Below are 14,690 nucleotides of genomic sequence, written 5' to 3'. Positions count from 1 at the left end.
ATGATGTGTTTTTAATTTTTTAATTTTAGATTCTGAGTGGAGTGGAGATTTTTCAATGGTGTTTATTTTAGATTCTGAGCGAAGCGATGAATGTATTGATTTTACAATGATGTGTGTTTTTTTTTTTTTTTTTAGGACAGTAAAAGTGCTTGGATTTTCTTCAACAGTAACTTTTCTGATAGGAAAGTGAATCTGGTTGGTACTTTGGGGGGGTCAAAAGTAAAAATTTCCCAGTAGTTTTCAAAAGCGACGTGAAAAACAAAAGAAAAATTAAGGAAAAACAAGAATTTTTACGCAAAATCTGTTTTCGAGAAAATCGATTTTGGTTTTTGGTGTAACTCTAAAACAAATGACCGTAGGGACATGAAATTTTGACTGAATGTTTATATTAGCATTTTCTATACACCATAAGACTTTGAAAATATTTTGACTCTCTTTGAACTGTTACGGACATTGTCAGTTTTCAATTTTTTTTAGTTTTTTTTTCTATAAATATCAATAAAATTGTATCTGTTGAGTAAAAAAGCTTGAAAATTTAATAGAAGGCTCCTAGGTTATTGTTTCATAGGCAGATGAAAAAAATTAAAAATCCTTAGTCACAGTTTTTATTTATAAGCATTTAAAGTTCAAATTTTGACAAAATACGGAAAAATCACGAAAATTAGCAAATTATTTTGTGTTGAGAATTCATAAAAATTTTTCTTTTTAAATCTAAGATTTTAAAATGTAATATAAGATTACTCATAAGTTTGTCTACCTTTATCAAAAAAAAATGTCTACAATAAACTTAAATTAAATTTTTATGAGCGTCTGAAATTTATATTTTTATAACATTTGATATTCAATTGATTTCTCATGTAACAATTTTCTTATTTTATTGTAATTGAAAAACGAATGACTGTAGATACTTGAAAATTTCACTGAATGTTTATATTAGCATTTTCTATACACGATAAAATTTTGAAAATATTTTGACTCATTTTGAGTGGTTTACGGACATTGTCAGTTTTCAAGTTTTTTAGTTTTTTTTTTTTTATAAATATCAATAAAAATTTATTTGTTGGGTAAAAAAGCGTGAAAATGTAATATCAGGCTCCTGATAAATCGTTCTAATAGCAGTTGAAAAATATTAAGAATACATAGGCACAATTTTTTTTGTAACATTTAAAGTTCAAATGTTGACAACATTTATCAAATTTATAATTTATTAATTATTTTGTAGTTAAAAATATATAAAATGTTTAACTTTTATGGCTAAGGATTGAAAATTTAAAACAAAGCTCCACGTAAATAGGTTATATATAAATTACTTTATTCACAATAATATCATCAAATATACTTATTTCATAGGCTCCTATCATAGGCTGGCTGACCGTTTTCGCTCAGAATCGTTTTTCTTATACAATGATATTATATCATTGAATTCAAATTTAACACCATCCATTACAGTGACCCACTTGTAACCTACTGTACAGCAGAGCGACATCCACTTATCCACCTTTTTTTATCCTGTATACAAAGTTCCTACCAGAAGGAGTGCTTTGATTTCAACATAATATAATACCTAGCTTATACTTTAGAGTCGGCCCTCGGAACTTTTTGCTGCGGCCCTCCAAATATAATTCATGGTGTTCAAATTTTTAATTTTGTAGCTTAAGTTGTTATAAAATATATAAATAATATTTAATCATGACTATTGTATAACGATGCGAGATAAGGTATGATCGAGAACGTAATCTAATCGTATATAATGTAATTATCGTCGATTACGACAAATACGTATCTAGTTATGGCCTTAGTGCTGTTCATTTCGAAACATTCCAACGTGAAGTTTAAATTTCAACTGTTTTATAATAACCTATCAATTCAATGTCAAAAAAAACGTAAAATTAGTGATGAACATCGTACATTCAACAAATCATGGACGGATTTATATTTTTTTTATCGAAAATAAAGGTAAACTGTTATGTTTAGTTTGCAAAAAACAGCATGGATTTTAGCATGGAAAGATGTAATGAATATTGTAGTATCAACGGTTAACTACATACGCAAAAATACTTTGGTAAATTACAATTTAAAATATTTTTGGAAGAATGCGATGCTGAATATGGGGATATAATATTTTTTTCTGAAGGAAGGTGGTAGAGTAGAGGTGTGGTTTTGAAACGGTTTTTTATTTTACGAAATGAAATCAATATTTTTATGTCAGAAAAAGGTAAAAATGTACCAGAATTATCAAATGAAAAGTGGGTTCTTAATCTGGCATTTTAAACTGATATAACAACTTTATTGAATGAACTGAATACGAAACTGCAAGGTAAAGACAAATTGTTGTCTGATATGCAGATATGTATTCAAATATAAAATCATTTCAACTGAAATTAAAATTATTACACAAACATATTAATGAACAGCACTTGGATCATTTCGTATGTTGTAAAATTGTATTAGAATCAACCAAATCAACTTTAAATTGGGAAACTACAAAAATTAATTTTTTAAATATAATTGAAAACCTACAAAATTAATTTTCAATACGATTTTCTGATTTTTACGTACAAGAGAATAAAATCAAATTGTTTTAAAACCCTTTTTCTGTCGACATTGACAATTGAAGTCATAGAATTTCAAAACAACGATATTCTTAAAAATGCTTTTAAAGAAAGTAATGATCTAAAAATATTTTATTCAAGTCTTTCTGAAATAGATTTTAAAGGCATCAAAAGTTTTGCTAAAAAAATGATTACTGCTTTCGGTAGCACATATATTTGTGAGCAGACATTCTCAATACTTAAATTTCGAAAAAATAAATATTGTTCACGATTAAGCGATGAACACTTGAATGCTGTTTTAAGGATATCAACATCCAATATAAAAGCGGATAATAACAAATTGGCGGGAAAAATTCAACCTCAAAAATCGAACTAGTAACGTAATATTTGTATACTAAAATGCATTCAAGAATTAATTAATAATTATTTTTAAACTTTTAAATTTTCTCTATTAATGTATTTAATTAAAAATTAGTTAATAAGGACAACCGCAATGTTAAACTCATAATAATATGTTTGTTGCTATCCGTAAATATATTAGTATTATATGTTAAAATTATATTTTCTAATATTTTAATTTTGTATGCGGCCCTTCATAAAAAACTGAAACAAATTATGGCCTGTGTAGGTAAAAAGGTTGCCGACCCCTGCTTTACAGAGGTAATTTTTTGATTTTCTCAATAGGTACTTAATGCCACTAGAAAAACTACCGACAAATTACGTTTTTCGTATACAATGATATGATATGATTGAATTCAAATTTATTACAATCCATTAATAAGTGACCCACTATTGTAACCAACTGTACAGCAGAGCGACATCCCCTTACCCGCTTTTTTTTGTGTGTCTGTATGCACTATAAGTAGTTGAAATAATGTTTTGATGTCAACTTCATTATCTTTTCTGGTGGGAATGCGAATCTAATTGGTACTTTTGTGAGGCTAAAATTTAAATATTCCCAGTAGTTTTCAAAAGTACCGGGAAAAACAAAATACAAATTAAGATAAACGGGAAGTTTTACGCAAAATCGATTTTCGATAAAGTAGATTTTGGTTTTTGGTGTAACTCTAAAACAAACAGATATACCTATGACATTTTCATTGGTTGTTTATATTAGAATTTTCTATACACTATAACATTTTCAAAATATTTTGATTTGTTTTTAACTGTTACGGAAATTTTCAGTTTCCAATTTTTTTAGTTTTTTTTTTTTTTATGAATGTCAATGTAAATTTGTTGGGTAAAAAAACTTGAAAATTTAATATAAGGCTGTTATTGTTACAATGACATTCGAATAATATTAAAAATCCATATTCATAATTTTTTTTTATTAGTATTTAAAGTTAAAATCTTGACAAAATACGAAAACATCACGAAAATGCGGAAATTGTTTTGTTAGAAATTCATAAAAATTTTTCTTTTTAAATCTAAGATTTGGAAATGTAATGAAAGATTCATCATAAGTTTGTCTACCTTTATCAAAAAAAAAATGTACACAAGAACGTCAAATTAAATTTTTATGAACGTTTGAAGTTCATATTTTTACAACATTGGACATTCACACAATTTCTCATGTAGCGATTTTCTTATTTTGTATTGTACCTAATTCAAAAACGAATAACTGCAGATAAATGAAAGTCACATCATATGTTTAATTTATATTTTCTCATACTTACTTGATAAAATTTTCAAAACTCTTTGACTCTTTTTGAGCTGATTGTGGACATTTTCAATTTTCAATTTTTTTATTTTGTCTGATATTAATCTGAATGTTTGATCAACAGACAACAACTTGTATGTCACTGGTCATTAGTCACTACATAATAAAATGTATTACCAATATTTCAATAAGTATATTATCCAAGGCTGGGCAAGTTAATGATATTTTTTTACTCGTTATAAGTTAAGTTAAGTATTTTTTTTTTTCAATTAAGTTTAAAGTAAGTTAACAAATAATGTTAACTTAACTTAACTTCAATTAATAGGTCGAGTTAATTTAAAAAAAAAATACATTAAAAATGTTTTAAAATAACTAATGTGATGTGTTAATCACTTGGATACTAAAAAAAACTAAAAACATCATCTTCAAAGTCACTATTATGACATTCTGTAGATATTGTGTTGGAGACGACTGAAGATTTTCTTGGGAATTTATTATTATTGATGAGTTATCATTAATTTATGGTTTCCATAAGTGTATGTTCGATGATGTTCTGATTATCTTCTACTGTCCAATTAAGTTTGAATTTTTGAACCATACAAGCAGCCACTTGACACATCTTTGACTCCATATATCTCATGAATCTAATAACAAAAATTGTCTTGACATTGTTTGAGTATAATTAGGTGTAAAACAAATTAAAATAATTATGATATTAACAATCTCTGTTCGTTTCTTCTATTTTTTTTTTTGCATACCGTATCATCTTAACTTAGGTATTTTCCTCTTAGTTTAATAAGTGGAATCAAAATTAACACTTCTAAATCATTGTACGTAATTTATTTTCCCTTCCGTACAGATGTTTACTCTAAACAACTCCGTTATTACTAATTCCTATTGAATCAAATTGCCACTAATCAGGTATGTTTTTTAGACAAACGACTCAACTGGGCCTATCATATTAAAGTAAGAAGACTAATACTCAACCAAAGACACAGAAACCTCTACTTGTAATTAAATAAAAAAATCCAATATCAATCTAAAACAAATTAGTTCTTTAGAAAACATTATTAATGCCCATTTGGAATTATATATTCAACTACAAGATAAATAAAAATATATTGAAATTCTATGTTGGCATATACATTTAGGTACCTACATTTATATATTATATAAATATTTAATTAATAATTATATAGGTACTAATATAATATATATTTTTTTAAATTATCAGTCTCAAATATTATTACCTATCTATTAATTTTCGACAAGAAGATCACTGGTCTCTTAAGCTAATAACTAGGGCTCGGAAGTTGATGACCTTAAAAACAATAAAAAATGACCATAAAAATGACCATAAAAATGACCATAAAAATAGCAAAAAATGTCCTAAAAAAATGACCTAAAAAAATTACATATATCAGTTTTATATTAATAAAAATACATTTTTTTAAATATTTTACTCTATTTTACTATAAAATGCTTACAAATTATTTAAAAATCAAAATCATTGCATTGTACAATTAGAGAGTATTTTATATTATCGAAAGTAAATGAACGACGATTATCTGTTAATAAATTTTTATATTTGGAAAAACTTCTCTCCACGTCTACTGAAGTGATTGGGGCAAATCTGAAATGGACCAAATCATCAGCACTGAAATCATCCGGAAAACAATCACTTGAAGCTTCTTCATCATTTAAAATTTTAGAAATTGTTGACATAGTTTGAAATCCAGTATTTTTGGCAAGTACCGCATTAAATTTGTTTTTTATTTCATTTCCAATTCTATTAACTGCTGCTGATTCGATTTTAATTAAAATATCTTGTACAATTTGTATTGAATCATAAAGCCTGAGTCCTGAAGTTTCTAACTTGGTAATAGAATCGGCCAGAGTTCCAAAGTTTGCGTTAATGTAAATTAAATTATGTTTTACATTATCATCGCTTATAAGATCCTGTGCTTTTTCAACTGACGTAGAATCATCTTTGTTTAGTCCCATAATAATAGTTTTCAAAATTTCCAAATGTTCACAAAAATAAGTAGCAGCTTTTAACCATGTACCCCATCTTGTCAATACCGGTTGTGGTGGTAGAGGAATATTAGGTGCCATTTCCTTGAAATATTGAACACGTGATGGACATTTCAAAAATATTTTTTTGATGTTCGATATTAACTGATCTACTTTTGGGAAGTGTTTTCGAATCTCTTCCGCAACCCTATGTAATCCATGGGCCAAACAACTTACGTGTTCCATTTTAGAGTACAGGATTTATAGACCTCTGCCAGCTTTCATCATATAGGGAGCGGCATCACTTAAGAACAACAAAATATTGTCATGCTTTATTCCTTGAGGCCATAAAATATGTAGAGATGTATCTAATAATTGGGCGATGGAGGTATGGTTAGCTCTTTCTAAAATTTCTGAATTGAGCAAAAATATTTTCCCCGGGCCTCCGACTTCCAATGTACCGACAATCACGTTAGCCACATACCGTCCTACTGAATCCGTGGTTTCGTCTATAGAAACCCATAGCTTTTGGTTTTCGCAATAACTTCTTATTTTGTTAATACAGTCTTCGTAACATTGAACGACATAGGTTTTCCTTAGCGTTGATTCGTCAGGAATACTTTTGTGCGTGTATTTTTCCAAAAATGCACGGAATAATTCATTTGATATTTTGTGTAGGGGAATATTGGCTGATAAAAGAGCTTGACATAAATCGTAATTAAAAGTAGATTATTTTGACGACTTAGTAATAAAACTTTGACTTTCTTTTAAATGTTTGCGCTCTATACCATTTTTATGTTTTATACGGGAAATGTGTTGTTCAATAGTAAATTTTTTATCTGAGGCCACCTTTACTTCACATACTTTACAATAAAGAACTGTGCCATCGGAAGAAAAAATATCGTCGCCGAATTCCGACACAAATGCACGCAGACGAGCACTAACTGACGTTTTAATTTTCGGCATTTCGAAAATATTACGAAAAATAATAAAATGTAGGTATAATAGGTATTATTCACTTTTACACGACAACGACGTGACGACTGTAATCGGCGAGATAAAATCGGATACTAATCGAATATTAGGAAAAAATAATAAAATGTAGGTATAATATTATTCACTACAATACGACAACGACAAAATGTAATCGGCGAGATAAAATCGAATAGGTACTAATCTTAGTCCGTGGTAATTCCAAGTTTTAAGTTATCGGCATAGCCAAGAAACGATAAGAAGTGAATACTAGTGTGAAATCAGTAAAAATGACTAAAAATGTCGAAAAATGAGCTAAAATTGTCGAAAAATGACCTAAAAATGTCAAAAAATGACTTAAAAGTAAAGAAAGCCAAAAAATGCATAAAAATGCAAAATAAAATTTAGTATTTCAGTTTCACATGCTAATAAAACACATTTGTACCCAGGAGAGCATCGTCTAAAGATTTCCAAAAAAAAATGCAAAATGCCTCAACTTCCGAGCCCTACTAATAACCATTGAAACCAAAATAATTATTGAGTATTTATATTATTTTATTATCTTATATTTATATTTAAATATGTTTTGAAAATTCTTAACTCAAAATTTATCAATTATTATTCTAAATTATATGAAAAAATATTTTAAATAAATATAAATATTAAAATATTAAAGAAGAAAAAGAAACACAAATATTATTTTTAAATAATTACTATATAGGGATATAACTATATAATTAAGTATTAATGTACATATTGCATACCTGTATTGTTGAGCAAAGCATAAATAAAAATATACAATATTTTTAATTGATTTATAAACTTAACTATGAATTATAAGTTATAACTAATGATTGTGATCGGCTGAAAGAGCGTTTCACCATGTCATCCGAGCTTAATTTCAGCTCGTTATTTTGCTTTTTCAATAGAAATTGCATTATCCGAATCAAGATTTGAAATTATGTCTTACATTTTTTCGAAATTGTTTGAAAAGTATTTAACTGCTGCTAACCAGGTACCCCACCAAGTAATGATTGTCTCAGGAGGATGCCATAAATTAGGATATAACTCCTTCAATTTTAGTACCCTACTAGGAGCTTTAAGGAATACTTTTACGATGAAAAAGTCAAAAAACCAATAAAACAAAATCTCCAATAAAATTATGGTTATTTTTAACATTTCTGGAAGTTTAATAAGTACCTACATTTATAAAATATGTATTTACATCCAAATATGTGAAAATATGTAACATAAAAAAGTGTCATTTTATTCAGGGTGTTATGAAACGTGCTTATTTTTTAATTAGAACATAGATATCTGCAATCAATAAAAATATGTATTTACATAAAAATCCGTGCCCTAGTAATTATTAACTAATTCATATAAAATATAAATATACAATAAAATTATGTAGCATCATTAAAAAAGGATGATCACCTAAAACTTTTGACAAAATTTGCTGCATTGTGAACTATTAATGTTGTTTTATTCTGAATTTTAAATTCGTCGAGTACTTTGTCTATAGATTCAGCAATATTGTCATATGTGTGATGACCGATCCCCAATAACTGATAAAAGTTTAGTACTATACTCTGTCCAGCGAGAGTATGCACCGATTCTGTGCATTCCCCCACGTCTCCTTGCTATTGAAACCGGATCCCCTATGGCTGAGTGAGGGAACCAGTTTTGGTCGGTGCGCGGTGCATTCTCTCGCTGGACAGACTATACATACATTTACAATTAACTATATCTTTACATGTATATGAATACAATTAATTGGATTAATATAAAAACATTACTTACTTGGATAATGATCGTTCATGCTTATGGCCAATAAGTTACAATACAAATTCACAATAAATAATTAACTATTAACAACTGACCATGGAAACTAAGTACTGACTAGCAAGAATAAATAAATAGTGAACATAAATAATAGTAAAACCTAAAAACTGCAGCAGTGTAATGACTAATGAGCGACTGAGCGAGAGGAATGAAAACTGTATGAACTAATAATGTTTAAATGTATAATACACCAGTATAGGTAGGTAGGTATTTTTGTAATACAATTATTATATTATAAAATAAATTGATAAATAATAAGTAATAAATTAATGAGTAACTAATAAATGGGTATTATAAATCATAGCTTCGAGAGCTCGTATCTATTGATGTCTTTATAGACGGACAATTAATGTTAGGTACATAATTACCACTATAGGTACCCCTTAGGTTTTATTTATAAAATTATACACGAAATTCTTCGTAAATATACCTTTTTTTTCTGATAATATTTTCTATATTATACGAACTTATAAATTATATAAATATTTTTCTGAAAAATTAACTTAATAGGGAATATTAAAAATAATAAAAGTTGATTTTAAGTTAACGTAGATACAAATGAGTTAAGTTAAAGTTAATTTAATTAAAACAGCAAACTAATAAGTTAAGTAAATAACTTAAAAATAACTTAACTTAACTTTAACTTAACTTTTATCTTATTAATTTGTTAATGCACAACCTTGCATTATTATTGAAATTAAATAATATAACATGTTATTATACTCAATGTCTCGATACCTAATATGGATAGGTAGTTGATAAATGATAGGTGAGTAGTGGGTACCTACTATATCACCCATGGTAATAAATCACATTTAATAACATTTGTAAGACACAAGTTACAAGAGTTTTAAAAGAACAATATTTTTCGGACAAATACTTTTTAGAAAAAGACTTATGAAAATATTGATTTTTATAAAAATACATTTTAAGACGCATAGGTACCTACGATTTTTGAAACATGATCCAGATTTGTTTAAGCTAGATTGATACCTTGATATGTTATCAATTAAAATAAACATAACAACATTTTAGAAAAAGATAGCAAATACATTGTGACTGTCATATGCACACGTTTTGACTAATGTTATAAATATAATGCTATATATTTCTAACAATAATGAAAGTGTATAGAAATGCGTAGTCCATGTATTACCTAATATGTTTATGCACTTGACTGAAAATGTATTCTAACAACTAAAATATTATTCAAGTATTATATAATCAAAATTATTATGATTTGAATTTGCAAATAAAAAACATTCTTGTTTCAACAGTTCCTTCATTTTAAATAAACTAACAAACAATTTTATGTTGATAAATTAATTTTATTGAAAGTACTCTCCACATAAGTATACATAGTATAATAAATATAATTTTAAACGTCTTATTATAATATGTAGATACATAATATTATTTATTTCAAAATTATATTTATTCTCGTAATAATTTTTGTTCCCGGTATTGTGGTTGTTTTTTAAGAATAATTTAAAAACCATACCTATTAAATTTAGGAATATATATTAAACATTTGCTTTTAATGTTAACATAAATGTTTTAGTAATTTTGAATTATGTTTAAACGTACACATTTAAGGACTTAGTATAATATCTTTTAAATTGTTTAGTGTTTATGTTACCATTTTAATATTTCTATAAATGTAGTTTATTGGTTATAAATAAATATAAAATAAGTTTATGTAATTTATAAAAATACTGTAACCAATTTTCAATGGAGATTACTGTTTACATAGTTTGTTCTTTCTGATAGTTTTTTAGTTTATTATAGCGGTTCTGGAACTGGAACGATATTTAACGGCTCAAATTCTCCATTATCCATCCTACAAAAACCATATAACATAAATATTTGAACAAATATCTTAATATTTAATTATTTTTACTTCAATGATAAACCAATAGAAACTGGATCTAGGCACATGGAAGAATCAAAATAATCTGATAAAGTTTTTTTCCCATCCATAATCACATTCTTGTAATGAAGCTGAAGATTTTCTGGTGATGTTTTTATGATACCTGAAACAAAAATTAATTCTATAGGACATTTAAAAAAAAAATGAAATACTTTATTTTAGTCTACCTAGTGTTTTTACAATAAATTTGTTTACTTAAATGTGGTAATCAGAATTTTTTCTTACACATTGTATGATATTGCCACCAATCTTGTAGCATTTATTTTTAATCATCTTGTTTACCGTAAAAACCTTATTTACCTGTTGAGATAATAATTATGAAAGATGCCAGATATAATATTATATTTGATACTTGTTGTATATAACTTTATTTCTCCAAGTGCAAACACGTAATTTCCATTCAAAATGGATGGGATTGGGCATATTAAATATTTTAGTACAAAACTTGTTTATAATTTTAATTTAAATAATTTTAAATTTTAGATTTTAATAATAGCGAAAGAATGTATTATATTTACAATGATATGTGTTTTTCTTAATTTTTTTCTGTCTGTCATTAACATTTGGAGTAGTAAAAATGCTACAATTTTCGAGATCATCATCTTCTCTCATCAGTGTTAAAAAATTATACTATTTTTTATATTATCAATATAATATGATACATTAAAAATTTTCTTATTTATTTAAGCCATAGCAACTAGGTCATTGGCTGTTTTTAGCCAACAAACAATTAATGATAAATGTATAATAAATTAATTACAATAGGTTTTTTCTTATTATTCTAGATACATTAAAATGCTGTACCTAACCTCACATTGTCTAAGATTTGTTGAGTAATTGCAACATTTTAATTCATCATTTTAAATTTTTGGATTTATATTTAGTACCATTGAAAATTTCCTATTTTGTAATAGGTTAATATTTGTGTTTATTTCCAAAAACTAAATTTATATTTATTGATTTAGGTAGGTTAAAGTAATATATACTATGTTACCTAATTTAAACTAATTGTTTCAATATTATCTAGAAAATATAAGAAAAGTCAATAATTGTAATAAAAAAATTGTTTTTTTTTTTAATCTTAACATACATTTGAATATTATAAATACTGTTATTTAATGTAATTTTTTTGAAATGCATGTCCCTACTGATAGGTAAGTAATACTAAAAGTACTGTCCATACTATAGACTATAAGTTAAACAAACTGGGAATAGAAACTAGTAGCCAATGTTACAACCATTATTACAACAGGTACTTGTATAATAAACCGTTAAGGAACCTTTAGAGTTTTCAAGTACAATCATTTGTCTCATACAGGTCATGATAATCTTATTAGAACCCTTTTCATTTTCCTCACGGATTTTAATGTTAGTTCAGAGTAACTATTATGGGGGCAGTTCAGAAAATACTCCTTCTGAGTATATTGATATTAATTTTTAAAAAAAGAGTTCATGTTATTGTTGCAATCCTCTCGTAACCTAATATGTGATATGGCTTTCACAGCATTTGTAGTTTCCGAGGACAGAGATTACCGAATACTAACAAACACACAATCATTTGCGTGTATAACATTATATAAACTAATATATACTTATGATTAAGTCAAACATTTTTATAAGGTTAAACTTAAAGAAACTATAATCATTTTTTATTTTGTACCCAAAAAATGGTTTTTGCCTGTTAATAATATAAATATTATAGATAACTAGTTATAGAAATAGGTTTCCGTAATATTCTAACTACATAAGCTCTAAATTAAATACAAAAATAAAAATAACAATTGTACATACCTCCAACCATCTTTTTTAATACATTAACCGGTGTGCTCTTGTTAATGTTTAAATATATGGTCATCTTTTTTCGTTGTATCATCATATAAGCGTCCTCATCAATCATGTTCTGTGACTAAATTACATTTCAAAAATAAAAATTTGATAAAATAAACTATGAATTAATAAAATTGTACTAACCATTTTAAATTGAAATTTGAAACTGAAAATATTTTGATCACACAAATTATACTGATGATCCTCTTTTTACAGTATACTGCGATTTTCAAAACATGGGGTCAAAAAACATCAAATCTGAATCATGCCGAAAAGGTTAAAACTGAAAACTAATATTAGATTATACATTAATACAATTACAATAATATAACTTCAACTCACTAGTCATTACAAAACTAGTATACCAACGACCTACCTTAGCGTAAAATATAGTAGATATAACACTGATCACGGTCTTGAAAGATGTATCGCAGAATAACCAGAATGAGCACCTTTTGAGTTTAACATGGGTTCTTATGGGGCACAGATTTGTAACACGTGTTGGAACATCAGTGTTGCCGGTAGAGAGATAATTCCCTTTATTTTTTGTTTCTTGCGAGACTGTTATTCCGAACAGAGGCAATTAGCAAACAGGTGGTGTTTGTTGTTTACATAAATGCATGTAAACCACGGTCTTAGAAGATAAGGTCGGACAACTTCCCACCCTCCCGCCTATTACAATATTTCCACTTAATGAGGCAAAAACATTTCCCAAGTTGTCGCGAAAGCGCTGCCGGCTAGACTTATTTTGAGGTTAACAACAATATTTATATGGCATTCGGGTTTATTTTTATGGACTATATTATTATATTATTTTCTCCGACCATATAAACTAGTTGGTTTATAATAAATGACATCATGTTTAGAAAAATAAAATAAAAATAATATAATATAGGTTTAAGGTATGTACATAAACATTTATTTTTGATGTGCAAGAACCAAAGCACCCCTACAAAGAATATTGTTTTGTATATTAATTATTAGTTGTTAGTTGTTACCTATTATCTACAATAATTGAATCTAAGTGGATATATATTTAAATATTCATATACGTATTTTTTTTTATAGTTTTGCACTTCCTTTTTAATATTTCCCCAATTTAATAATACTGCCTATTATATTTATGTACCACCTATGCTGTACGTACTTCCACGCAGTGGTCGACGGGCGACGGTGGATGAAACTAGTGGCGTAGACAAGTATTTTCACTGGGGGGGGGGGGGGATATATTATACTCATAGATTTTAAGATAAATCACAAGGTAGGGCCCCCAAACTTATATTATATAAAAAAAGTGGGCAAGAGGTGATCTGTCGTAGAAATGTATTGACATTTGTAGAAAAAAACTAAAAACATGAACATTTTTATTAATGGTTCAAAATGAGTAGAAAATAATAAAATAAAAACATTTGGTGAAAACTTCAAGTACTTACGGTCATTAGTTTTTGAATTTCAACAAAATTTTATTAATTCATGGTGAATATCCAATGTCTAACTTTAGACGCTCATAAAAAAATACGGTAGATGTACGTACAACTTTTTTTTTTTAATTTCCACTATCAACAGATTTATGAGAACCCTTGTATTAGATTTTATTTAGAAATTTTTATGGAAATTGATTTTAAAAAGTGGGTAAGTAGATACGCTCTGCTGTAAAGTAGGTTTCAAATGGGTCACTGTAATGGATGGTGTTACATTTGAATTCAATGATATAATATCATTATAAATAAAAACTGTGACAAAAGATTATTAATATTTTTCAAATGTCATTGTAACAATATAGTAGCCTTGTATTAAATTTTCAAGCTTTTTTACCCAACAAATAAAGTTTTATTGACATTCATGGAAAAAAAGACTAATAAAAATGGAAACAGAAAATGTTCCTAAACAG

The 14,690-nt window shown here is 27.0% G+C and overlaps 1 protein-coding gene across 1 annotated transcript; it reads right to left on the bottom strand.

Annotated features, from left to right (window-relative positions):
- Positions 1-10,764: 10,764 nt before the first annotated feature.
- On the bottom strand, positions 10,765-14,238 carry LOC132942090 (uncharacterized). Its single transcript, XM_061010398.1, has 4 exons — positions 14,233-14,238; positions 12,764-12,878; positions 10,943-11,075; positions 10,765-10,882 (listed from the first exon to the last, which is right to left on the bottom strand). The coding sequence occupies exons 1-4, from the start codon at positions 14,236-14,238 to the stop codon at positions 10,825-10,827; spliced, it is 312 nt and encodes a 103-aa protein (XP_060866381.1). The 3' UTR covers positions 10,765-10,824.
- Positions 14,239-14,690: the final 452 nt, after the last annotated feature.

Source organism: Metopolophium dirhodum, chromosome 1, assembly GCF_019925205.1.
Source record: "Metopolophium dirhodum isolate CAU chromosome 1, ASM1992520v1, whole genome shotgun sequence".
NCBI classification, from domain to species: Eukaryota; Metazoa; Arthropoda; class Insecta; order Hemiptera; family Aphididae; genus Metopolophium; species Metopolophium dirhodum.
This window is presented reverse-complemented; position numbering and strand designations above follow the sequence as displayed.